Source organism: Arvicola amphibius, chromosome 4 (assembly GCF_903992535.2).
Source record: "Arvicola amphibius chromosome 4, mArvAmp1.2, whole genome shotgun sequence".
NCBI classification, from domain to species: domain Eukaryota; kingdom Metazoa; phylum Chordata; class Mammalia; order Rodentia; family Cricetidae; genus Arvicola; species Arvicola amphibius.
This window is the reverse complement of record NC_052050.1, coordinates 89,567,370-89,589,428: the sequence shown is the minus strand read 5'-3', so window position 1 is coordinate 89,589,428 and position 22,059 is coordinate 89,567,370. Positions and strand designations below refer to the sequence as shown.

Here is a 22,059-nt window from a genome sequence, read left to right as displayed (position 1 = left end):
TAAAGGAAAAAAATTAAAGAAATAAAAGATCACTGTGTGCCAGAAGACTGTGATTACTTTGCCTACCCCAAGAGAAAGGGGCAACTGAGACTAAACCTAGCCACTAACAGAACAGGCTGTCAGGCCCTGAAAGTACCAAAACTGGTGTAACCACATAAAATAGATATAAAATCCACGATAGACAGAGCCGGACAGTGGTGGCTCATGCCTTTAATCCCAGCACTCAGGAGGCAGAGATAGGCAGAGCTCTGTGAATTTGAGGTCAGCCTGGTCTGTAAGATTGAGTTCCAGGCTGTTACACAGAAAAATACTGTCTCGAAAAAAAACACCAGAACAAAACAAAAATCCACAATAGACAAAGCAGGCCACATTAGACTGGGGTAGGAGGGACGGTCGAAGATGGTAGGCACTTGAGCTAAATGCTGAGAGCTGAAAAGGGAACATTCTGCAGGGGTAGAAGACATAGTAGGTAAAAGGCGCACACAGCTTGAGAAACTGGACGAGGAAGGAACGTGCTCAATGGGAAGAAAGATGGAATGGAACCCTGCTGAGGAAAGGGGAGCCAAGAAACTCACAGCTGCACAGCTGCAGAAGCACCAGGAAGGCCAGGGCCAGGCGACTGGGATTTATTCATAGTGCAGTAAAACCTTGAGTGGAAAAGATACCAGGCTGCTTGCGCGGGTGTCAGAGCAGAAAATGGTGAACCCAGGACCCGTCAAGAAGCAGCACCTGAGTTCAGTCAGCAAAGTGTGTGTGTGTGGGGGGGGGGGGGGTAGGATACGGCACTGGGGGAGAGTGGAGGAACTCGTGATCGATCTGCTTAGAAAATGGCTCACTTAAATTCTGGTATTAAGATGTTGAGATTAAAATAATACAGGGACCGGTAAAATAGCCTAGTTGACAGATAACTTGTCTTGTTTGCATTAAGATCTGCCCGGGCTCGATCTCTGACATCACAAAAACAAAAACTAACCACATAAACGCAGACATATCGCCAAAGTAGAACCTGGGAGCCTGATGAACCCAATTCTGGTCCATTCGCTTGGCCAAAACACCGCGCGCAAACCCGGAACCTTTATGGTATAAGAGTTTGTGTCCATTTCCGGCGAGGCAAAAATAAGAACGGACTACTTCCGGTAATGGGCGGGAAATAGGTGAGTCTTTTCCTGTACCGTAGCTGAGGAACACTGCTTTCGGTAAATGTCTGGCGTGCGACTGAGGCAGAAGCTTTCCCAGCACCTGGTTCTGGTCCCGCGGTTTCCGCTGCCAGGTGCAACCAGATACCTATACTTAGTGCTGTGGCCTCTCCTCTGCCTCCCAGGTCTTTAAAGTCAGTCCTCCGGACCCCTCCAGCTCCTCTACCCTTTCCTCTCGTTTGTTCGTTCCTTTTGGGAGCCCCGCAATCCTCGGAGGCACGGGGCTAGGTGTGAAGGCAGAAGCCACTTATCTCTACCCTGGATCGACCTATCAAGGGTCTAGTAGCATCCAGGCTCTCACTGATGGAGGATTAACCACATAGACTCTGGGAAAGGCAGATACTGTGCTGATGAGCCTCAGGCTAGCTATGAAGCCTTCGGGAGAACTTGGCTGATGGACCATCGCAGGCCGAAGGTTCAGGAGGACAAACAGAACTGTTAGGACATCATGGCTGACCGGGCCAGCTCATTTCACTGACCTCTAGCCCCTGATCCCTGTGCGGCCATGGAAAAGATGTCCCGAGTTACCACAGCCCTGAGCGGCAGCGCCCTGACGGGCCGTACCATGCACTGCCACCTGGATGCACCAGCTAATGCCATCAGTGTGTGCCGTGATGCAGCTCAGGTTGTTGTGGCAGGCCGGAGCATCTTCAAGATTTATGCCATCGAGGAGGAGCAGTTTGTAGAGAAGCTGAATCTGCGAGTGGGCCGGAAGCCCTCGCTCAACCTGAGCTGTGCTGATGTGGTCTGGCACCAGATGGACGAGAATCTGCTGGCCACCGCAGCCACCAATGGTGTGGTGGTTACGTGGAACCTGGGACGGCCATCCCGAAACAAGCAGGATCAGCTGTTCACAGAGCACAAGCGCACAGTGAACAAAGTCTGTTTCCACCCCACTGAGGCCCATGTGCTGCTCAGTGGCTCTCAGGATGGCTTCATGAAGTGCTTTGACCTCCGCCGGAAGGACTCTGTCAGCACCTTCTCTGGTGAGGCCCACAGAGACAGGCTAGGGCAGATGCGTGTTTCTGTGGGAGTTCAGTCTTACAAGCAGGTTGAAATGTGCTTCCTCAGAGAGCCTTCGTTGCCCTCTTGGAGGCTGAATAACACTGGGAGGAAGAGTGGGTGGAGAGGGAGTAGGTTGGCCCCAGCGAGTATGAGCCCAAGCCCTGGTGGGGGGGGCGAGGCAGGAGGTCAGATTTGGTACAGATTGGGTGTAGCTGATGAGGAAGGTGGAGCCTGCAGACACAGCCTAATGGGTTGCTGGGTCTCCCTTCCCCTCTCCTTGTTTCGCTGCAGCGAATCTACTGATGTCATCAGGCCTCTCTTTCCAGGGATGTGGAGTGAGGTGGGAAGAACGCAGGGCTCCTTTCATGGCAGGCCTGGCTGGCTTTATTCAGCCCCGAGCTTCTTCTCCCTGGCTCTTATGAAACCAAATGAAGCAGAAGCAGAGCCTTAGGTCCCTGGAGAACTTGTGGGCTAAGACGGATCTTGAACTGTCTGATGGGGAAGACCGGATACTGCCCATGCAGGCTCCTGATAGTGGAGCCTTCTAAGGTGGATGTGGTCTCTGAACTCTTCAGTCCTTCGGGGCTAACTGGGCAGCTAGTTATTGAGCAGAAAATGAGGCAACCTCCTCTTCCCTTAATGTGGTCTGTCACAAGCCTTGGCCCCAGGGCAGTGTAGACAGCCAACTGGCTTGGGCTCTTACACCCTCAGTGCTCACAGAATCCAGGGAATTGAGGCCTGGGGGTGTGTGCAGAAACTGCCTGGCATGCTCTCTGGCCTAGGCTTCGGAGACCCACTCCTGGCAGATTCTGGTGCTTTCCTCAGCCCTCTATGCTCCCTAGTTTGGTTGCAGACTGATGAACGACACCATTCCAGCACCTTCAAGGGCTCCCCAATCCCCCGAGAGCCTGATCTCCCTGATGTCTATCCCGATGTGTACCCACAGGCCAGTCTGAGAGTGTGCGGGACGTGCAGTTCAGTATCCGCGACTACTTTACCTTCGCCTCCACCTTCGAGAATGGCAACGTCCAGCTCTGGGACATCCGCCGACCTGACCGCTGCGAAAGGATGTTCACAGCCCACAACGGGCCTGTCTTCTGCTGTGACTGGCACCCAGAGGACAGGTGTGTGGGGGTTGGGGAGACATTAAGGCTGGAGGCTACAGGACAGTGGGGTGTGGCAGGGTCTCCCTTCCTGCAGGAGAGGTCACTGAGAGTTTGAATGGGATAATCTCCACAGGGGCTGGCTAGCCACAGGTGGACGAGACAAGATGGTGAAGGTCTGGGACATGACAACACATCGTGCCAAGGAGATGCACTGTGTGCAGACCATCGCCTCAGTGGCCCGAGTTAAGTGGCGGCCTGAGTGCCGCCACCACCTGGCCACGTGCTCCATGATGGTGGACCATAACATTTACGTATGGGATGTACGCCGGCCCTTCGTGCCTGCTGCTATGTTTGAAGAGCACCGTGATGTCACAACAGGCATTGCCTGGCGCCACCCACATGACCCCTCTTTCCTACTCTCTGGCTCCAAGGACAGCACATTGTGCCAGCACCTGTTTCGTGATGCCAGCCAGCCTGTTGAGCGTGCCAACCCTGAGGGCCTGTGTTATGGCCTCTTTGGGGACCTGGCCTTTGCTGCTAAGGAGAGCCTGGTGGCTGCTGAATCTGGGCGCAAACCCTATGCTGGTGACCGGCGCCACCCCATCTTCTTCAAGCGCAAGTTAGATCCTGCTGAACCTTTTTCTGGCCTGGCGTCCAGTGCGCTCAGTGTCTTTGAGACAGAGTCCGGTGGTGGCAGCATGAGCTGGTTCGTGGATACAGCTGAGCGCTATGCTCTGGCTGGTCGGCCACTGGCTGAGCTCTGTGATCACAACGCAAAAGTGGCTCGGGAGCTTGGCCGCAACCAGGTATGTGGGCTGGGGGCCCAGGGGCCATGATTTGGGCCAGAGACTGCTACTGGGGTAGGGCACCATACCCACAACCGCCTTGAGCTTAGCACATTGCTCTGGTTGGTCACAATGCCAGCCTTTGCCAAAGTATATGACAATGTTAAAGGTCATGTGAGCCATAGTAGCCCAGACCCTGGGGTCAGCCTCAGGGCTGGAGGCCTAGGGAGTCAAGTGCCCCTCAGCACCCTCTTCTGCCTCACTTTTGGTGCTGGAGCTGCCTTCTGCATGCCATCTCTCTTCTCCCCTTGCTAACCCTAGCACCTGGTGCCTCACAGTTTTGTTTCCAAAGGGTGGAGACAGTGCTTTCTCCATGTGCCACAATTTTCCCACGAATTGGTATATATGATTCTGCCCAGGAGATGGGGGCTAACCTGGGTGCTGGGTGCCCAGGACCCATGAATGGTTGGTGCCTACCCCTAGGTGGCACAGACATGGACCATGCTACGGATTATCTACTGTAGCCCTGGCCTGGTGTCCTCTACCAATCTCAACCACAGCGTCGGCAAAGGCAGCTCCTGTGGCCTACCACTCATGAACAGGTAGATCCTTGGCCACTTCCTGCCCTCCCCTCCCCTGCGGATTGCTGGGGCCTGGCCACCCACAAGCCTTCCCTACCTCTAGCTTCAATCTGAAGGATATGGGCCCAGGGCTGGCCAGTGAGACACGGCTAGATCGCAGCAAAGGGGACACACGGAGTGACACAGCTCTGCTTGATTCTTCAGCTACACTCATCACCAATGAGGGTAGGCAGAGATGTTGATGGGAAGAGGGCTGGGGAGCCACTCCCTGAATGACCTTCTTTCCCTGCTGAGCAGATAATGAGGAGACTGAGGGGAGTGACGTGCCTGCTGACTACCTGCTGGGCGATGCAGAGGGAGAGGAGGACGAGCTGTACCCACTGGACACGGAGCATGTGCACTGTGAGTGGGGCTGGGCGCGGTAGAGTTGCTGTAGAGGGCTCAGACCTGGAGCATGGCTCTGAGCAGGAGCTGAAGGGAGTGGGAAGCCTAGGCTCAGGTCCATCTTTCCTCACTCCTGCCCCTCAGCGGAGGAGCCTGAATATGTGCTGCCGCAGGAGGCCTTCCCACTGCGCCATGAGATAGTGGACACACCATCCGGGCCTGAACATCTGCAGGACAAAGCTGACTCTCCGCATGTCAGCGGCAACGAGGCAGACACAGCCTCTTTGGCACCAGTAGACTCCTCCTCCTCCCTCCTTTCCGTCTCACATGCCCTGTATGACAGCCGCCTGCCACCTGACTTCTTCAGTGTGTTGGTGCGGGACATGTTGCACTTCTATGCCGAGCAGGGCGATGTGCAGATGGCCGTGTCTGTTCTCATTGTGCTGGGTGAGAGAGTGCGTAAGGACATCGACGAGCAGACCCAGGTGTGTGATGGGTCTAGCCACTGTCCCCTCATCTGAGCCTGCTTCTTTTCTGCTGTACCCTGCCCCTTTTAGCCTGGAAACACTAACGTGAACCGTCTCCTTCCCCTAGGAGCACTGGTACACATCCTACATTGACCTGCTGCAGCGCTTCTGCCTCTGGAATGTTTCCAACGAGGTGGTGAAGCTGAGCACCAGCCGGGCAGTTAGCTGCCTAAACCAAGCCTCCACCACTCTGCACGTCAACTGTAGTCACTGCAAGCGGCCCATGAGCAGCCGTGGCTGGGTCTGCGACAGGTGCAATGACAGGCAGAATTTGGGGGTGGGTAGAAGGGAGGAGACCCAGAACCCCCCAACTGAATGGCCCTCCCATTCCCAGGTGCCACCGCTGTGCCAGCATGTGTGCCGTCTGCCATCATGTGGTTAAAGGTCTGTTCGTGTGGTGTCAGGGCTGTAGTCACGGCGGGCATCTTCAGCACATCATGAAATGGCTGGAAGGCAGCTCCCAGTGCCCTGCAGGCTGCGGCCATCTCTGCGAATACTCCTGACCTGGCCTTCCCTGAGACTGAGACAGCTTCCTCAGCTCAACCCTGAAGTCCACCTGTCTAGGCCACCAGCCTATTACCCATCCCATGTACCGGGATGGAAGGTGGCTGCAACCTGTTAACACAATAAAAACAGGAACTGCTTATCCACTTGTCACTTTGATTGCGCCGCAGGCGGGAACTTCCATACAGGAGGGAACTTCCGGTAGGGGCGCTGTAGCCATGGTTACCCGCAATAGCCAATGGCTGCTAAACACTCCGCCTAGAGGAAATGATTGAGGGTGGGAGGGAGGATTGTGTGTGCGTGTGTATGTGTGCGTATGTGTGTGCGTGTGTATGAAAAAGAAGGCTCCCAGGGCCAGGCTGGCTGCTGCTTGCCGATAGCTACAGCAGTGGGGGCGGTAGGCCAATGGTTCGTGGTTACGCAAGTGTCGACGGAATTCCCAGTGTGCTGCGCGCCTGCGCCCGTACATTCATGGCGGCGACAAGCCGGCTTGGGCCACTTTTGCTCTTTTTACTATGGACGATGGTGACTGTGGTTCTGCCTGGCTCTGGCGAAGGGGGATGGTGAGCGGCTGGGAATGAGCGGCGGAAGGGAGCCTGAGCTCAGAGCCCTGGCAGGTTGCGCTAACCTGTTGTCCCCGCAGGCAGCAGAGCGGGCTGGGGAATGCAGCAGCAGTGCCGGAGGAGCGTTGCACTGTGGAGCGCCAAGCACACCTCACATACTCCGAATTCATGCAGCAGTATGTGTCCCTGCCCCTAGTTTTTAGGCATACCCCAAGCATGGCCTTTTGGCTGCGGAGGTCATGCCTTCACTGCCTGATGGAGTGAAGGTATGAACACGAGGTTCTTTCTCTCCCAGTTATGCCTTCGTCAAGCCGGTCATATTACAGGGACTCACGGACAACTCGGTGAGTATTTGTACCCATGTGGGCAGCTAGTCCAGATTGACCAGTTGCTCAGTTATTTTACCCTCCAACCCCAGCGGTTTAGGGCCCTGTGCTCTCGGGAAAACCTGCTGGCCTCGTTTGGGGACAACGTTGTTCGCCTGAGTACAGCCAACACCTACTCCTACCGGAAAGGTGAGCTTATCACACCCTTCAAGGCATGCCTGTTTGCCAGCACCCCAAAGGCGGGACTGACCTGTCCCGATTGGCCCCTTTCTCGTAGTGGACCTGCCCTTTCAGGAATATGTGGAGCAGCTGCTGCATCCCCAGGATCCCACATCCCTAGGCAATGGTGAGCCAGACTTAGGCAGCATTGGGAACGGGACACTTAGGAGTCCATTGCTGCTGGTCAGTATTCCTGCCTCTCATCTTCTCTGCTGGCAGACACCCTGTACTTTTTTGGAGACAACAACTTTACCGAGTGGGCACCACTATTCCAGCACTATTCTCCGCCTCCGTTTCGTCTACTGGGAACAACCCCTGCTTACAGCTTTGGGATCGCAGGTGGGTACTTCTTCAAAACAGATTTGGGGTTAGCCCATATATATATATTGTTTATCAGCTATCCACAAACAACCTCACAGGAGCTGGATCTGGGGTACCCTTCCACTGGCATGGACCTGGTTTCTCAGAGGTGATTTATGGTCGGAAGGTCAGTACAAGGGAACAAGGGTAGGAAGGAGCTGAAGTTTGGGGTCTGTAGTCCGTAAAACACAAAAGTGATCTTATATTCCATTCCTTCCTCCAGCGCTGGTTCCTCTACCCTCCTGAGAAGACACCAGAGTTTCACCCCAACAAGACCACACTGGCCTGGCTTCAGGAAATATACCCATCCTTAGCCCCATCAGCTAGGCCCCTGGAATGTACCATTCAGGCTGGTGAAGTCAGTGGCTGGTCAGTGGGGGACTGGGCCAACCCAAAAAGCCCCAACCAATCTTTGTGCTCTTTTCTCCCAGGTGCTGTACTTCCCTGACCGCTGGTGGCATGCCACACTCAATCTGGACACCAGTGTCTTTATTTCTACCTTCCTTGGCTAGCCAAACAGGCACCTGGCAAGCCCACTGTACCAGCACATGCCAATGTAGTGCTCACAGACTTTATTACAGGACAGTGGCAGCAGCAGCAACCTAAGCCCACCCTCACCCGCTTTCCAGCCCAGAAGGGGGACAGGGGAGGCTCATGGCCCAGCAAGGGGTATGCCGAGAAAGGGAGCAGTTCAGAACCCATCAGCAGGACTGATGGGGGCAGGCCCAGGGACACAAGCTATATACAGGAACTGGAGCTTCTGTCTCCAGACCCTCCTGGGCTAGGGTGCCAGGCAGGACATGGCTTTAGTAGTCCTCTACCCAGCCGTTTTCAGAGATGAACGCATCAATGACTTCCTTCATGGCCAAGTTGGGGATGAGTTGTTCCTGGGTCAGAGGGCTCCGGGTCACAGGGTCAAAGTGGCCCACACGCTGCAACAACAGAGTCAAGGTGGTCAACCGTCTTGAGTTTACGTTTGATCCTAGTCCCAAGGCCAAGGCCCCTTACCTGCAGGTGCTCCTCAATGTCCTTGCGGTCGTAAGTGATACCACTGGGTGTGATGCAGGGCTCCCGCATCAGCTCAAAGCTGATCTTGCCACACAAGTAGTCAGGGATATCTCGCTTCTATGGCACAATGGGGAAAATGTCTGGAACTGGAAGAGTCATCACACTAGCACCTACCCACGGGCCTCGAGAATACTCACCTTTCTCTTCTCGTCCACCTGAGAGAAGAGCTCATCCATGTCTGCCATGTATTTATCCTGTAGAGTTGAGTGCCATGTGTGGGCAACTCCTATCTCCTCCATACAGACACACACACCTTATGTCCACCAGGGCACTCATGTCATGCATGGGCCAACAGATCCACCATAGGCTGGGGCACTTTTCATGCCACACACAAAAACACACACACAACGACCCACATGTGGACTAGGGGCACCCTCACGTGCTTGGCCTCAATGCAGGCCTGCTGGGCCCGGACGTGGCCATCATCCTCATCACCCTCATGGTTCCGCTGACACTCTTCCAGTTCCCTGAGGGTTAACCATAAGCTAGTCAGTGATGGTCCTAACCAGAAAAGGCCAGAGCCCTCCCCGTTTCAGGCCCCTTTCCTCCTGGACTTCCCATGTGCCAGTGTTGTCTTTCAATAAACACTTGTGTTGGTGACTCAGTGTCAACCGGATGAAGTAGCTCAGTGGGGGGGGGGGGGGGACCCACCTCTCTCGCTCAGCAGCAATGAGCCTGGTAAGATAAGAGTGCAGCTCACTCTCCTGGTGAATGCGCCGTTCCTCGATACTGTTCCAGCGCTTCTTCTTAGCAATGCGAAGGGCACTAGGGATGTCATCCCCAAAGTTGAGTCGCTGCTCCTTGGCCAAACTATAGGCTGGGGGTGTGGACACTTTAAGTTACTCATCAACAATCCCGGCCCCAAGGCACCCACAACCAGGCATCGTATCAGCCCACCTCGCTGCAGATTGGCAATGGCCTCATCGTAACTCTCCATCTCTAGCTGGCACTGCCCCAGGAAGAAGTGCGCCTTCACAGACTGCCCATCCAGCTCCAGGGCTCTCCGGCAGTCGGCGAGTGCCTGTTCAGGCTGCTGCATCTTCAGATAGCACAGGGCCCGGTTGGTGTAGTACACTGCCACAAGTGGGTTCCGGGTCTGGGGACCAAAGCCAAGCATCATAAAGAGTGTGGGCTCATCTGGACCCATCTATCTCAGGGTGCTGACTGCCACCAATGGTACTGGTAATGCTCCAGGTTTGGATTCCATGACTGGGATCGAGAAACTGAAGGTTTCCAGAGCTCTGGATTCTGGCTGTGGTCTCTTAACTTCAACTGAACTGCTTTTGTGAAAATTACCCAGAACCTCTCTCCCATCTTTGGGGCAAGGGTTCCTGGTGTTATCCTGAGCCTGCCTCAATCAACCATCCCTGGGCTCGGGAACAGTAATCCGGGAGCCAGGGGAACAAGCTAGCCATCGAGTCCTGGCTGCCAGAAAATCGTCCCGGAATCACAGAACTGGGAGGCACATCGGGCCCCGCCCCCGCCCCCGCCCCCCGCACTCACGATGGCGCGGCCGTAGCAGGCCGCCGCCTCCTGGTACTTGCGGCCCACGAAGAGCCGGTTCCCCTGCTCCTTGAGCTCCTGCGCACTCGGACTCTTATCAGGGCTGCCACCGCCAGTGCCCAGCCGCGCGCCGCCCTCCTTTTCCTCCTTGCCCTTCATGGCGCCGCGCGGCACGGCTTGGGCTCCGCGCCCAGCCACCTAGCTCTCGCAGCCCGCGCAGCGATCAGCTCCGCCCGGTCGGCGATCCGCCACCGGAACTTCCGGCGTGAGGCGGGGCTGACATGAGGACACGTGAGCAGAGGCGGAGCCTCGCGGCTGCTGAGCCAGTTCACGAATCTACGGGCCCCGCCCCACAGTAACCAGGACCTATCCTCACTATTCGGACCAAGGCTCCGCCCCCTCGGCGTTTAAGCCCCGCCCTCCGGCCCACTCAACGGGAACGTGGCAGCGGCTCTTGAGAGGTGGCGCTCTGAGGACCGGTCACTGGATCGCCGTCCTAGCCCGCCGTGCTAGCGCGCGCGGGAGCCTGGGAATGTCTGGACCCCTGGTAGGACCGCGGAATAGAGGGAAGGAGAGGGAGGGAGGTCGGCTGGTCAGACCGTCCTCGCGGGTCTACCCTGGGAATCGGGAGGAGCTGCCTGCGGCCATTAATGGCTGAGAAGCAAGCACGTGACACCTTGACACGAAAAGACCTTCAGTGGCTGCTATAGAGGAAGCTGCTGGTGCGCGGCTGGACTGCTCTCCCTTTCTTGCGGTCATGGGGAGGAGCTTCTTCAAGGGCGGGGGCCAGCAGGTTTCCTTGGAGAGCGCCCGCACCTAGGACCCTTTGACCTCAAGGTCTGTAGAAGAGCCATTCCGAGCTGCCGCAGCTGCTGTCTGCTGACTCCCCCACCCCACCCCCCGGAATTGGAGAACCAGAACTCGGCTTTCTGCTGACTTGTGCGCCGCAGTCATACTCCTCTGCGTGGTCCCTTGTCATTGCCTCGGAGTGAGTAGGGAGCATCTTTGCCCAAGTTGGGCGGGGACTCTAGGAGGTTTAGTTCCAAGAAGTTATCTCCAAAACCTCCTTGTCCCTCTTTGCAGTGGTCCTGGCTTTTGAGGTGGCAGCTTTCACATACAAAGAGGCAGTGACTACAGTGCCTAGCTTGCTAGCCCTGCAATACACAGTCAAGACTGCTTGCGTGTTTCTGGCACACTTGCTGTTTCAGGCCCAGGTGTAGGAGTGCACTGCATTCCAAGGTGAGCCAGCTGCTAGGGCCTGGAAGGTCATGCAGGACCCCATCGGAATTCAGGTGGCCAGTAACTCTGTACCCCAGGACCCTTGTGGTCCTCACTAGCGAGTGCCTTTGGGCTGTAGACTCTTCCTTTTATAAGACAGCATTACCCCCTAGGGCTATGGGGCAGAAGCTATACCCTGACCTGCTGCCTGAACTTAACCCTAACTGGGCCTCCCACAAGGATTGTAAGCCTGCCAAGAATTACAGGACCCAGGCCCTGCTGTGGGCTTGTCTTTGGAAGGGAGACTGAATAAACTGGAGACTGGAAGCCCTTGGAGCACAATAAATGATTGCTGAACTTGGCCTGACCTGGAAGTTGACAGTCTCTTATCACGGGCCCTGCCCCCTATGTGGAATCTGGCCAGTCCTGGCCGGGAAGAGTAAAGCCACCACCTCATGCCAGGTGCAGAGCTTCAAGGGGACAGGGAGCACAGACCATCCTGGAGGGGAGGTGTCCCATGTGGTCTGGGTGAGGGGCAGACAAGCCTGCAGAGCCCCAGGACAGCTGCCTAGTGATGTGTAAAATATTTATTCACTCTCCAAAAAGGCTCAGACTGCAAGTCCTGGGGATCGGTGGGGAGGGAGGGAATCTCCTCTGGGGCCACATCCAAGGACCTCCACCCAGCCCTGGCCTAGTAGCACCCTCCCCCAGAAAGGCCTGGGAGGGGTAGCAAGGGCTGCAGTAAGACTTGGCCTCAACCTGGTGGACCACAGGGCCCGCCTGCCCCGTAGGGAAAAGCAGCCCCGAGAGGTCCATTCATAAAGGGCAGACATGCAGGCCCACCTGGTGGCGGACCCACGGCAGGCCCGGCTCTAGCCATGTGGCCCTAAGGAGCAGGTCAAGGTGGCGGGGGGATATCGGCACCCAGCAGGTCATAGGCAAAGACGTTCCAGAAGATGGCGAAAAGCAGAAAGGTGCCATAGGCAAGTAGCACCACCCACCAGCCGCACTGGTCCCTCAGGCGCTCCTCATAGCTCCGAAGGATGGTAAGGCCCATGCTTACACCTACCACTGCACCAGCCAGGTGTGCCATAAAGCTGGGCTGTGGGCCTGAGGCAGGCAGTGGTGGGGAGAAGCGCAGCCACACAGCCCGGCCCACTTCGGAACTCACTGCAGAGGGAGCAACAGGTGGGAGGGGCCCTGTCTGCAGGTAGAGGGCCTCCCAGCGCCCCACCTGCCCCGCTACTCACTGCACACCAGAGCCAGCACCATCCTCAGCAGCTTGTATGGACACCGCATCCCAGCCCAGTTCTGATGGGGGCAGGCAGACAGGTTGTGAAACGTCCAGTGGGCCCCTTCCCACCTCCCCAGAAGGGCAGCCCCATTACCATGACAACATTGGCCAGGTGTGCTGAGCACAGCGCATAGACCCCTCCAGAGCCCCCTACCACAGGGGCATGCATGTCTGTGATAGAGACCGTCAGGGAACCTGTGGGCAAAGGGAGCGGTGAAGGCACAGCTGGCCCTCAGTTAACTAGGTGAGGTAGGCAGGGGACCCTCGCCAGTGTGCCCGTCTCACCTGCCAGCACACCTGCCAGGTAGAGCAGGCTGATGCGAAGTACACCGTGTACCATCTCCAGGGGCACCCCGATCATCAGCTGCAGGAGGGCATTGAACCCTAGCTGCTCCAGCCTGACCACAAAGGAGCATTGGGGAGGGGTGACCAGGTGTGTGCCTACCCTCCGACTACCTCTGGTCATTGCAGGCCCCCTCGGGGAGGTAAGGGAACAGGACTACTGGATGCCCGAGGCTCACTTACCCAACATGCATGAACATGTAGGTGAGGAAGCGCCAGGCGCGAGCGCGGTGTCCCGGGTGATACACCAGAGGGCTCTTCATGTATTCAGGGTGGTAGGTCTGGAGCACCCACTTGTTGAGGCGTGCCCCGTAGCACAGGAACACGATGATCTGAGGACACTAGTGTTAGGGCTGGTCAAGACTAGGGACTCAGGAGGCCCCGGGGCAGCATGTGGGCAGGCCCACCTGGGCAAGGGTGACAGAGGCCATGAACACAGGGGGTGGGCAGCTGCGGTGCCGGTAGAAGTACCAGCGGCGATCCACCTCACAGGGCAGGATCTCGTAGGCCACATAGCGCACAAACCGCTTGTAGACACCCAGGCCTGGCTCATCTAGCAGTCCGTCCCGAGGCAGCGCCCGTTGTCCATTAGCAATGGCCCTCTTGAAGCTGCTGGAACGCTTGCTGCTGATCTGAAGAGAAGGGGTCTTAGTGCGGGTGACAGTACTGTCCTTGTGGAACCCTGCCCTAATTGGCTAGGTCGCTGTTAATCTGAGGCCCTATTCCACACTGCCCAGGTCCATAAGCCCTGCCCAGTAAACTGTCTGCCCACCCAGCTTTGGCCAGAGTGCTGTGCTTGGCCAGGTCTGGGGCCCTCCCCTGCTGCCCACACACTATGGCACTGACCAGGTCCACCAGCTCCTGGTAGCAGACCTGGCCCCGTTCGTTGCTCTGAGCCAGAGCCACCAACATGTCCAACTTGGTGGGGTCCAGGGGCAGCTCATGGCTGTGTACCAGACCAGCGAAGGTTTCCGCACCGATGAAGCCCGTATTCTCAGGATCCAGCTGCTGTGGTGGGGGAGTAGAGGGTGGGCCAACCCCCAGCCACAGGGCTGAGCCAGGCTGGCTAGGAAGGCTGGACTTTTGTGCTAGTCAGTGCCTGTTTGCTAGAACCAGCTTGTTTCCAGGCCCTGGCAGGGCAAGGTGCCTGGTGTGGCTGCTCTACCACCTCATATTCACCCTATCAGTCCAAGAAGGGGGAGGGCCTAAGGGGGAGGATCTAGAACCAAGGACCACCACCCTCCCTACCCAGCTTTCCGTAGAAACCCCGTGAAGCCAGACCCTTCCTGGGATAGTGAGTCTCAGAGGCCAAGGTCGTGCAGGGAGGGGAGGCTTCAGAGGTGGCTGCCTGGTAGGGCCTTCTGCGAGCATGGCGAGCATGGTCCCTCCCCCGAGCCCCTCACCGGCTGGAAGGACGCCAAGGCAGTGCCAGCTCCCACCCACCACGCACCTGCTCCTGGATGAGCTGCAGCAGCGAGCTCCTGTCCATAGAGCCGGGCCGAGGGCTGGGGTCGGCCGAGGCCGGGAGGGGCTGCTCTGCGGACCGCTCCGCTCCGCCCCGGCCGGCCCGCTCCGCCTGCTCTGCTCTGCGTGCACCAAGCTCAGCGTCACCGAGATGCCAGCAGCCCTGCGCGCACACGGGTAGAGCACGCGCGTACCCTGCACGCGCACGCGCCGCCCGACTCGACGCACATCCTGGGTAGATCCGTCCCCCACCGAACAGCTCGACCCAGAACCACCGCCTGCGCACTGGTCTTGCTCTTCATGCTAAAGCTTTTCCCAGGAGGCGGTAGCTGGGAAGCTGCGGCACCCATATCCCTCTTCCGCAGTCTTTCTGGTTTCGGTACTTGTACTCGGTATGCTTAGCACCTTCTCTAGGAAGCTTACATGACCAAAAAATAGGCCTGTGACCCATCCCCAGAAAGCCAAGGTCCATTTGCACCCCACCACACTCAGACCTTCTTCAGAGCTGGGAGCTGCTTGCAGCAGACACACCCCGTCCTTATTTGCAGTATTGCAGCAAGGAAGCCCTAGGTCTGGCAAAGCAAGCAGACACCAGGTGGTAGGGGTATCCCTAGGCCACTGCTCAGACCTAGACTCACCCTTCCCCAGTGCTCATGGCTAAGGCTGGATGCTCTAACCAACCAAATACCCCTGCACTGGATTTGAAACAGCAGGGCCTCCAGTGCAGAAACACCAGTCAGACACGGGGGATAGACAGGAAGACCCATAGACTTCTGAAGTAAGGTAGGACCGCAGCTTGGATGAGGGGATTTGTTCCCGAGGACAGTGAAGGTGACAGATCAATGGGATGTGTAACCATGGCAATCCCCCCAAGTAACACTTAGAACAGAACCTGGCTAGAGATAGATGTGATGGCAATTCCTCTATAGAGAATACAGCTGCCTACAAAAAGCATCCTGTCCTAGTGGGACAGGCCACTAGGCTGGGACACTGGCAGAGGGGAGTAGCCTCCCCACCAGGCAGACATTCTGGGGCAGGGAGTACCTCCTGCCCCAAGTCAAATGACACACTGGTTACCTAGATGTGTGAATTCCTGTATCGGTGTCCTTGGTGCTAGGCTATGTTGCAGGATCAACTCTGAGCCCCAATCTATTCTCCCCTCAGCTCCTGGACTCCTCTGTCAGGCTACACAGAAAGCCTAGGCTGGCTGACTGGGCTGAAGTTTGGAGGTGGGGTACTAAGGAACCCCCAGCACAGAAGCACAGGGAAGAAGCGTCTCGCACACACCCACCCCACTGGTGGATGCTGACGTTACTGGACAACAGACTACAACTGTATCTTCCACATCCATTTATCACACAACTAATCAGACCTCAGAATAGGGACCCAGGAACAGAGGGAGACAGGACAGTCAGGTGACATTTCCAATACACACAGACAAGTCACATTTAGACTGGCTGAAGAAAAGCGATCTTTATGGGGCTGGAGAGATGGCTTGGTGGTTGGGACTACTTGCTGCTCCTGAAGAGGACCTAGATTTGTTCCCAGCATCCAAATGGTGGTTTACAGTCATCAGTTATCTCCAGTTCTGGGGGATCTGACACACTTGTCTGGTCTCTGTGGGCACCAGGCACACACAGTGCATTTACATACATGCAGGCAAAACAAACATAGAAATAAACTTTTTGTTTTGTTTTCTTTCTTTTTCTTTTTTCTTTTTCCCCCGAGACATGGTTTCTTTGTATAGCCTTGGTTGTCCTGGAACTCATTCTGTAGACCGGGCTGGCCTCGAACTCAAAGAGATCCACCTACCTCAGCCTCCTAAGTGCTGGGATTAAAGGTGTGCACCACCACAGCCCAGCCACATTTTTGAAAGAAAGAAAGAAAGAAAGAAAGAAAGAAAGAAAGAAAGAAAGAAAGAAAGAAAGAAAGAAAGAAAGCTGCCTTGAGACACCAGTACCCAAGAGCTGGAAAAGACAGGTAAGGTTTAATCAGGGAACCCAATTCCACTTGCTCTGCAGCTGGTAGTGTAAAGCTCCACACCGTAAAGAAAGGTGGGAACTCGGTGACTATCAGGTCCCTTCCCAATCTGACCACCACCTCTTGTCCCCCACATGCCTACTGGCCATGCAGAACCAGGAAGTACCCTGAGTGCCTCTGGTCTTGGTCCCTGGCTTCCTTACCCACAGCCCAGCCCCTACCACACAATATCCCCTCCAACCTGCACCCTTAGGCTCAGCAGGACAGGGCAAAACACAGTCCTGTTGGGGGCAAGAGATTTCGGAAATCAAAGTTTAGACACAAAGTCCCTGAGCAGGTACCCCACATCAGTCCTGGGGACCCTGTAGCCACACAGCCATTACACCACCAAGCTGAAAGCCCATACTCCTCTGCCGCATAGGCCTCCACAAGGCACCACAGTGTGCTGTGCCTTGGTCAGGAGAGGCTCATGGGTCCTTTGTCATCGGCTCTTCACTAGGACCCTGTACAGTGAGAAGCTAAGGACGGCAGCCACCGCAGTCCCAACAGCCACCAGCATTCCTCGGAGCCAAAAGGAGGAGGGGTGCAGCTCTGTGTGTACCAGGTGCCTGTGGAGACATGAATGTGCCATGTGTGTGCTAAAAGCTCACTGCTGAAAACCCGTGTCCCGAGCAGCCAAGAGGCCAGGCCAAAGGAGGCCACCCAGCATAGCTCTCTGGATCACAGGCCCTACCCTGCAGCTCTTGACACCTTCGTACCCAGATGACAGACTAAGCCCCAGGATAGCGACCCCACACTAAGGCTGTATAAGGTATACCCACGGGAAGGTAGCCATGGTAGCAAGTTGGGTAAAGACAGCTGTGTCGGGCTGTGCTGGTCCTAAGCAGGAGAATGAGGCGGGGGCAGGCAGCCGATGTCTACGGCAGAATTCAGCTGGTGACAGGCCTGGTGAGGCGACACCTTCAGGGAGATCAGCTTTGGAGGAGATGAAGAGGCAGGGGATCTGCCCGTCCATGTAATGGCGCTGCCAGGAAAGAAACAAGTGAGAGCTGAGCTTGCTGGCCTTTCTAGCTAGCCTGTGGCAGCTGGGATGCCCTTACAGGACCCTAGGCCAGGACTTGCCTTGTATATGGTAGCACAGTGCACAAAGGTCTTGGGGGTCACTGCTATCAAACATTAAGCAGGCGACATCACAGGTAGTGTCCAGAGAGGTGTCCAGCAGGCTATCAGCACTCACTTCACATAGCTGGGACAAACAATAGCCTTAGGGGCTTCCCCAAGGCTCAGTTCCCCGACAGCCGCCCTGGGACAGCTCCATTAGGAGAAGGAAGAGGGAACATGGGGTGTCTGTCGCAGGTCTACCCTCCAAGACAGGGTGCATGGTCCCTCACTCACAATCAGGTACTTCTCTTGTCCGCTGACCCGCACTGTATTGATGGTGTACATGGGGGCTTCCTCAGGGAGCTCCCTGGCTTCCTGTGTGGACAGTAGCAAAGAAGTCTTGATTTGCTGGCTCCAGAGCTCCCTGTGGTACCTTTCCTGCCCCTTGAGTTCTCAGGTAGAGGGCTGGGGCCACCACAGTTCTCACCCTCAGGCTGTGGCCAAGGAAGGCCTGTAAGAAGGCCGACTTGCCCACTCCTCGGGCTCCCAACACCTTGCACATAAGCACACTGCGCTGTGTCTGTCCTTTCTCCTGGTCTAGCCTCTTCTCCCGGGTAACTGTAAAGAACTCACGTGAGGGGCATGACCATTGGGGAGTCGGGGCCCAAGGACCGAACAAGTGGTTACCCACCTGTGATGGCCTGTGCTTGGGAGTCCTGCTCACAGAGGGTGGGGTAGCCCAGGTAGCCAAGGTGTGCAAGGCACTGCCGGACGTCTAGGTAGGTCACCAGGCTGGGGGTGAAGGGAGGCACGGTGCTCAAAAGAGTAAGGCAAGGGTGGGGAGGACTAGACAGGCAGGCACACACTGTACTTACGTCCACTGGCAGAGATACCCATGCAAGGGCAGCCGGCCAGCCTGAGTGGGGACTGGTGTGTGAGAGTTCGGGGCCCCAGGGTGGCCACTGAGAACACACTGGAAGAGATCCTGCAGCTCCGTGGGTGAGAGGGCGCCATCATGGTCCTGCAGACAGAGGAGCTATGGTGACACGTGCTTGGGGTGTGTCGAGGAGCAAGGGGAGCGGTGCTCACCTGATCATGCTTCTCAAACACCCGCTGCACAAACTGGTAGCCGCGGTGGTTGAGCTCTGTGCTGCAGCCAGAGGGTACATGCAGCCTGTGGGGATGGCAGAGGCAGGGTAGTGTACTTCAGACTGCCACAATGCAGGACCTGCCTGGGTAGTCAGGCATTCCCAACTGAACCCTCTGGTCACATGGTTGGGGTTAGGCAAGGGGTGGCTATGAGCTAGAGGTCCCAGGTTGCAGGATCAAGGTAGATCCATCAGGAAGCCAGTGCTGAGGGCCTCCCAATCCCAGAGAGGCCCAAGAGTATAAGCCCCGCTGCCCACCCGCCTGCAACTCACGGTGGAGAGAGGTAGTCAGGTGTCAGCTCCAGTGAGTCACTGTACCCAAAGCGCCGCAGGATGGTCCATGTGGTCTCGTGACGGCCACGTTGGATGAAGAGTGTGTTCAGGAAGAGGAAGCCTGTGAAAGGGTGGAGGGCTCGCACTCAGACCGGTCACTCCCACACACAGAGGCATACGATGATGTCCACCTCACCTTCCAGGGTCAGCCGGTTGTCCTGCACGCCACCTGCCACGTTCTTGCTTACTACCCTCTTCACATCATCCAGGGCCTGTGGGGCCAGGGGGTGGCCGAAGCAGGACTTCTGCCTCCGGTAAGAAAGGGCTTCAGGTCAGTCAGCTGCCCCTGATTCCTCTCTTACGTGGGCAGCTAGGGTCTTGGGGCAGGACCACACCTGGAAGGCATTGAGCTCCCCATCACTGAGCGCATGGTCTAGATCCTGATCCGAGAGTCTGAAGATCCGCGTGAGAGCCTTGGCGCACGCAGGTCTTAGCTGCAGGGACACAACGCCAAGTGGCCCTCTCCCTGTTCACCCCGCCGGTGCTCCCGTTCATTTGCTCTCCTTACAGAACACATAGCCCTTAGGATGAGTCTCGGGGAAATGTGTGGCCCTCACCCACTGCTCACCTGTTTGGCCTCGGGGTCATAGAGGGGGGCTGTGGGGTGCAGAACAGCCTTCTGGGCATAGTAGAACAGTTCTGAGATATTCCTCAAGTGCTTGGCGGAACACTGGACAAGGGTAGGGGCAGAATCAAGGAGGGATCTAAGACGGATACAGAAGAGCTGCTGCAGGGTCTTAGCATGGGTCTTCCCAGACTCCCCGCTCACCTCGACGCAGGTCTCTATCTCAGGAAACTGGCTCATGATGGGTAGCACAGCCTCCATGGTAACTCCTGGTCGCAGTTCTGACTTATTGCCTACCAGGATGATGGGCAACCTGGAGAGAGGCCATGATCACCAGGGGATGGGGAGCAGGTGGGCCTAGTCCCCCTAGCTGAGGCCCTGCGGGTCACCTGGGCCCTGTCGCAGTCCTGCCGTTCACCAGGGGGATCCACTTGGTTCGGATCTGAAAAGCAAAGCGCAAGCTTGAGGAAAGAATGCACACGCTCACCAGCCCACGCTCCCCCACCTGGGGCTAACCAAGCTTTAGGACTGGAGGAGAGCTGGAAGCCAGCTGTGGTCCTGTGCGAAGCTGGTGGGAGACTGTGAGTGACAGAGAGGGACTTGTCTGATCCCAACAGCTGCAATCTCCCCAAGCAGGCTGGGGTCCCTAGCTCAGAGGTATGAGACTCCCTGAAAAGCTCAGCAGAGATGAGGCTGGGAATGAGGACTGGGGATCAAGAGCCACTGTGTACTGCCCAGGTCAACTGTCAGCGAAGCCAGGCACTAGCAGCAGGGGCTGAGAATAGACAGGAGCTCCCCTCTGGCTCACCTTCTCAATGGTGGCTTCCTCGGACACATCGTACACCACACACACTACATTTGCCTAAGGAAAAGCAAGACACAGGGTGATCAGAGGCTGCCACTCTAGCAGGTCCTGGGTGCAGGGGCTCTGAAGACTGGGAAGCCCACCTTTACCAAACAAGCCTCTCCCTGCTGCACTCTCCAAGAGACCCCAGACACTAGCACCCTGGCTCCAGTCAGCACAGTTTTGCCCTAAGTGCTTATGACAGACCCTCCACACGCAAGGATGCTGTGGACAAAAGCAAGGAGACACTGCCTGCACCCATAGGACAAAGGGGCTGAAGGGCTGCATTTAGAAACACGGCAGCTCGGGCAACGGCTAACTCCTAATTAAGATGGCACCCACCGCCGGCGGTGGTGGCGCACACCTTTAATCCCAGCATTCAGGAGGCAGAGGCAGGCGGATCTCTGTGAGTTCGAGGCCAGCCTGGTCTACAAGAGCTAGTTCCAGGACAGGCTCTAAAAAAAAAGCTGCAGAGAAACCCTGTCTCGAAAAAAAAAAAAAAAAAAAAGATGGCACCCACCACAGCCTGGGGAAGCAGAGCAGTAAACTACAGCACAGAGTCATGGCACTGGGGAAAGGGAGCATATTGTCCAAGGAGAAGCAGTGGAGGATACGTATCTGCTCCCCTTAGACCCTGGGAAGGAGCAAAGGAAGGGGCTCCCTTCTCTCCCTGAACACTAATGGAGGCACTGGACCGATCCTGGTTCCCAGAAAGCTGTGATCTAGGAAAGCCAACAACATCCAGTGCTGAAGGTCAAAGCAGAATTATCAGGGTCAAGCACAGCCTGTCACCTAATCCAGCTCCGCAGAAAAGGAAGCCGATTAAGACTAGGTGGCAGTGAGCTGGGACCAATGAATTGGGCTCAGTACCCAAGGCCCCTCAAGATGCACCGCACCTTGTGGATCTCCTCCTGAAGTTCCTCCTCTGTCTGCTCCGCTTCTAGAGGGAAAGAGAACCCGATGTAGAGAGGCTGGTGCGTTCGGTGCAAACCGGCTGAAGGCCCAATACATACCGGTTGAGGGGACAGCGCTTGGGGATACCTGAGTAATCCACGATGTGGGTGGGCACTTTCTCCGGGGTGACGTCGGCGGGGATGGTTATCTCCTCCGCGCGGGCAGGGACCTGCAACAGGTGGTTTGGGATTGACTGGGGAGTCCGGACGCCCAGAGCCTCGCATCCTCCCCGAGTGTCCATTCCAGCCGACGCACCTCTTCGGGAAACTCTTCGCCGACCAGCGACAGGATCAAAGAAGTCTTCCCCACCTGGGCTGCGCGCGGTAAGGGGAACAGTAGTCAGGAGCGCTGTCGAGGTCACGCCGACCCTGCCCGTCTACCCGCGGCCCCAGCGCCTACCTTCGCCCAGCAACAGGATGCGCACGTCGCGCCGCATGGCTGCCGCCCGCAGCAGCACCCCAAACCCACCCCTCCCAGCCCAAAACTGACCAACTAGACCTAACCCCAATCCCAACCCTCTCCTTCACCCCGCTCAAGCCCCCACACTTCCTGTCTTTAATCCCGCCCTCACACAAGCTTCCGGTCCCGCCCGCACAGTACCAGCCAGTGGCTGAGCTACGCGTCGGCGCCGCCTCATGGGTGCTCGTAACACTGCAGGTGGTGTAGCCAGTTGCCTTGAACCCAATAAG

General features: G+C 56.7%; 5 protein-coding genes and 1 long non-coding RNA gene across 8 annotated transcripts; 3 read left to right on the top strand and 3 right to left on the bottom strand.

Annotated features, from left to right (window-relative positions):
* The first annotated feature begins 1,149 nt into the window (after window positions 1-1,149).
* Wdr24 (WD repeat domain 24) lies at window positions 1,150-6,230 on the top strand. The gene is made up of 9 exons (XM_038326767.1): window positions 1,150-2,182; window positions 3,148-3,325; window positions 3,441-4,113; window positions 4,576-4,694; window positions 4,777-4,898; window positions 4,971-5,075; window positions 5,202-5,542; window positions 5,652-5,836; window positions 5,919-6,230. Exons 1-9 carry the CDS (start codon window positions 1,702-1,704, stop codon window positions 6,085-6,087), a joined length of 2,373 nt encoding a protein of 790 aa, XP_038182695.1. The 5' UTR covers window positions 1,150-1,701; the 3' UTR covers window positions 6,088-6,230.
* Window positions 6,231-6,362: 132 nt separating this feature from the next.
* Window positions 6,363-9,224, top strand: Jmjd8 (jumonji domain containing 8). The gene is made up of 9 exons (XM_038327061.1): window positions 6,363-6,651; window positions 6,732-6,827; window positions 6,947-6,995; window positions 7,070-7,166; window positions 7,255-7,323; window positions 7,416-7,535; window positions 7,616-7,683; window positions 7,780-7,914; window positions 7,988-9,224. The coding sequence occupies exons 1-9, from the start codon at window positions 6,494-6,496 to the stop codon at window positions 8,066-8,068; spliced, it is 873 nt and encodes a 290-aa protein (XP_038182989.1). The 5' UTR covers window positions 6,363-6,493; the 3' UTR covers window positions 8,069-9,224.
* Window positions 8,114-10,396, bottom strand: Stub1 (STIP1 homology and U-box containing protein 1). Its single transcript, XM_038327060.2, has 7 exons — window positions 10,128-10,396; window positions 9,522-9,720; window positions 9,276-9,441; window positions 9,004-9,091; window positions 8,762-8,818; window positions 8,565-8,681; window positions 8,114-8,488 (listed from the first exon to the last, which is right to left on the bottom strand). The coding sequence occupies exons 1-7, from the start codon at window positions 10,284-10,286 to the stop codon at window positions 8,363-8,365; spliced, it is 912 nt and encodes a 303-aa protein (XP_038182988.1). The 5' UTR covers window positions 10,287-10,396; the 3' UTR covers window positions 8,114-8,362.
* A 150-nt stretch (window positions 10,397-10,546) lies between these two features.
* Window positions 10,547-11,712, top strand: LOC119812414. Its single transcript, XR_005285079.1, has 2 exons — window positions 10,547-11,115; window positions 11,211-11,712. It is a non-coding gene; the product is annotated as an uncharacterized LOC119812414 (long non-coding RNA).
* A 205-nt stretch (window positions 11,713-11,917) lies between these two features.
* Rhbdl1 (rhomboid like 1) lies at window positions 11,918-16,148 on the bottom strand. Of its 3 annotated transcripts, none has more exons than XM_038327056.1 (8): window positions 14,432-16,148; window positions 13,828-13,989; window positions 13,389-13,613; window positions 13,165-13,313; window positions 12,925-13,037; window positions 12,734-12,834; window positions 12,596-12,656; window positions 11,918-12,515 (listed from the first exon to the last, which is right to left on the bottom strand). In XM_038327056.1, exons 1-8 carry the CDS (start codon window positions 14,468-14,470, stop codon window positions 12,244-12,246), a joined length of 1,122 nt encoding a protein of 373 aa, XP_038182984.1. In that variant the 5' UTR covers window positions 14,471-16,148; the 3' UTR covers window positions 11,918-12,243. The 3 variants fall into 3 exon arrangements, with proteins under 3 accessions (XP_038182984.1, XP_038182986.1, XP_038182987.1); XM_038327058.1 differs by having other exon boundaries at window positions 13,855-13,989; XM_038327059.1 differs by lacking the exon at window positions 13,828-13,989.
* A 173-nt stretch (window positions 16,149-16,321) lies between these two features.
* Rhot2 (ras homolog family member T2) lies at window positions 16,322-21,922 on the bottom strand. The gene is given in 20 exon segments (XM_038326538.1): window positions 16,322-17,033; window positions 17,247-17,449; window positions 17,548-17,583; window positions 17,585-17,671; window positions 17,821-17,901; window positions 18,014-18,144; window positions 18,218-18,318; window positions 18,402-18,547; window positions 18,616-18,700; window positions 18,948-19,068; window positions 19,144-19,252; window positions 19,343-19,441; window positions 19,576-19,677; window positions 19,777-19,885; window positions 19,962-20,014; window positions 20,381-20,434; window positions 21,313-21,356; window positions 21,458-21,539; window positions 21,626-21,684; window positions 21,770-21,922. Coding segments are annotated over 20 exon segments (1,866 nt in total). The 5' UTR covers window positions 21,807-21,922; the 3' UTR covers window positions 16,322-16,906.
* Between the last annotated feature and the right edge of the window lie 137 nt (window positions 21,923-22,059).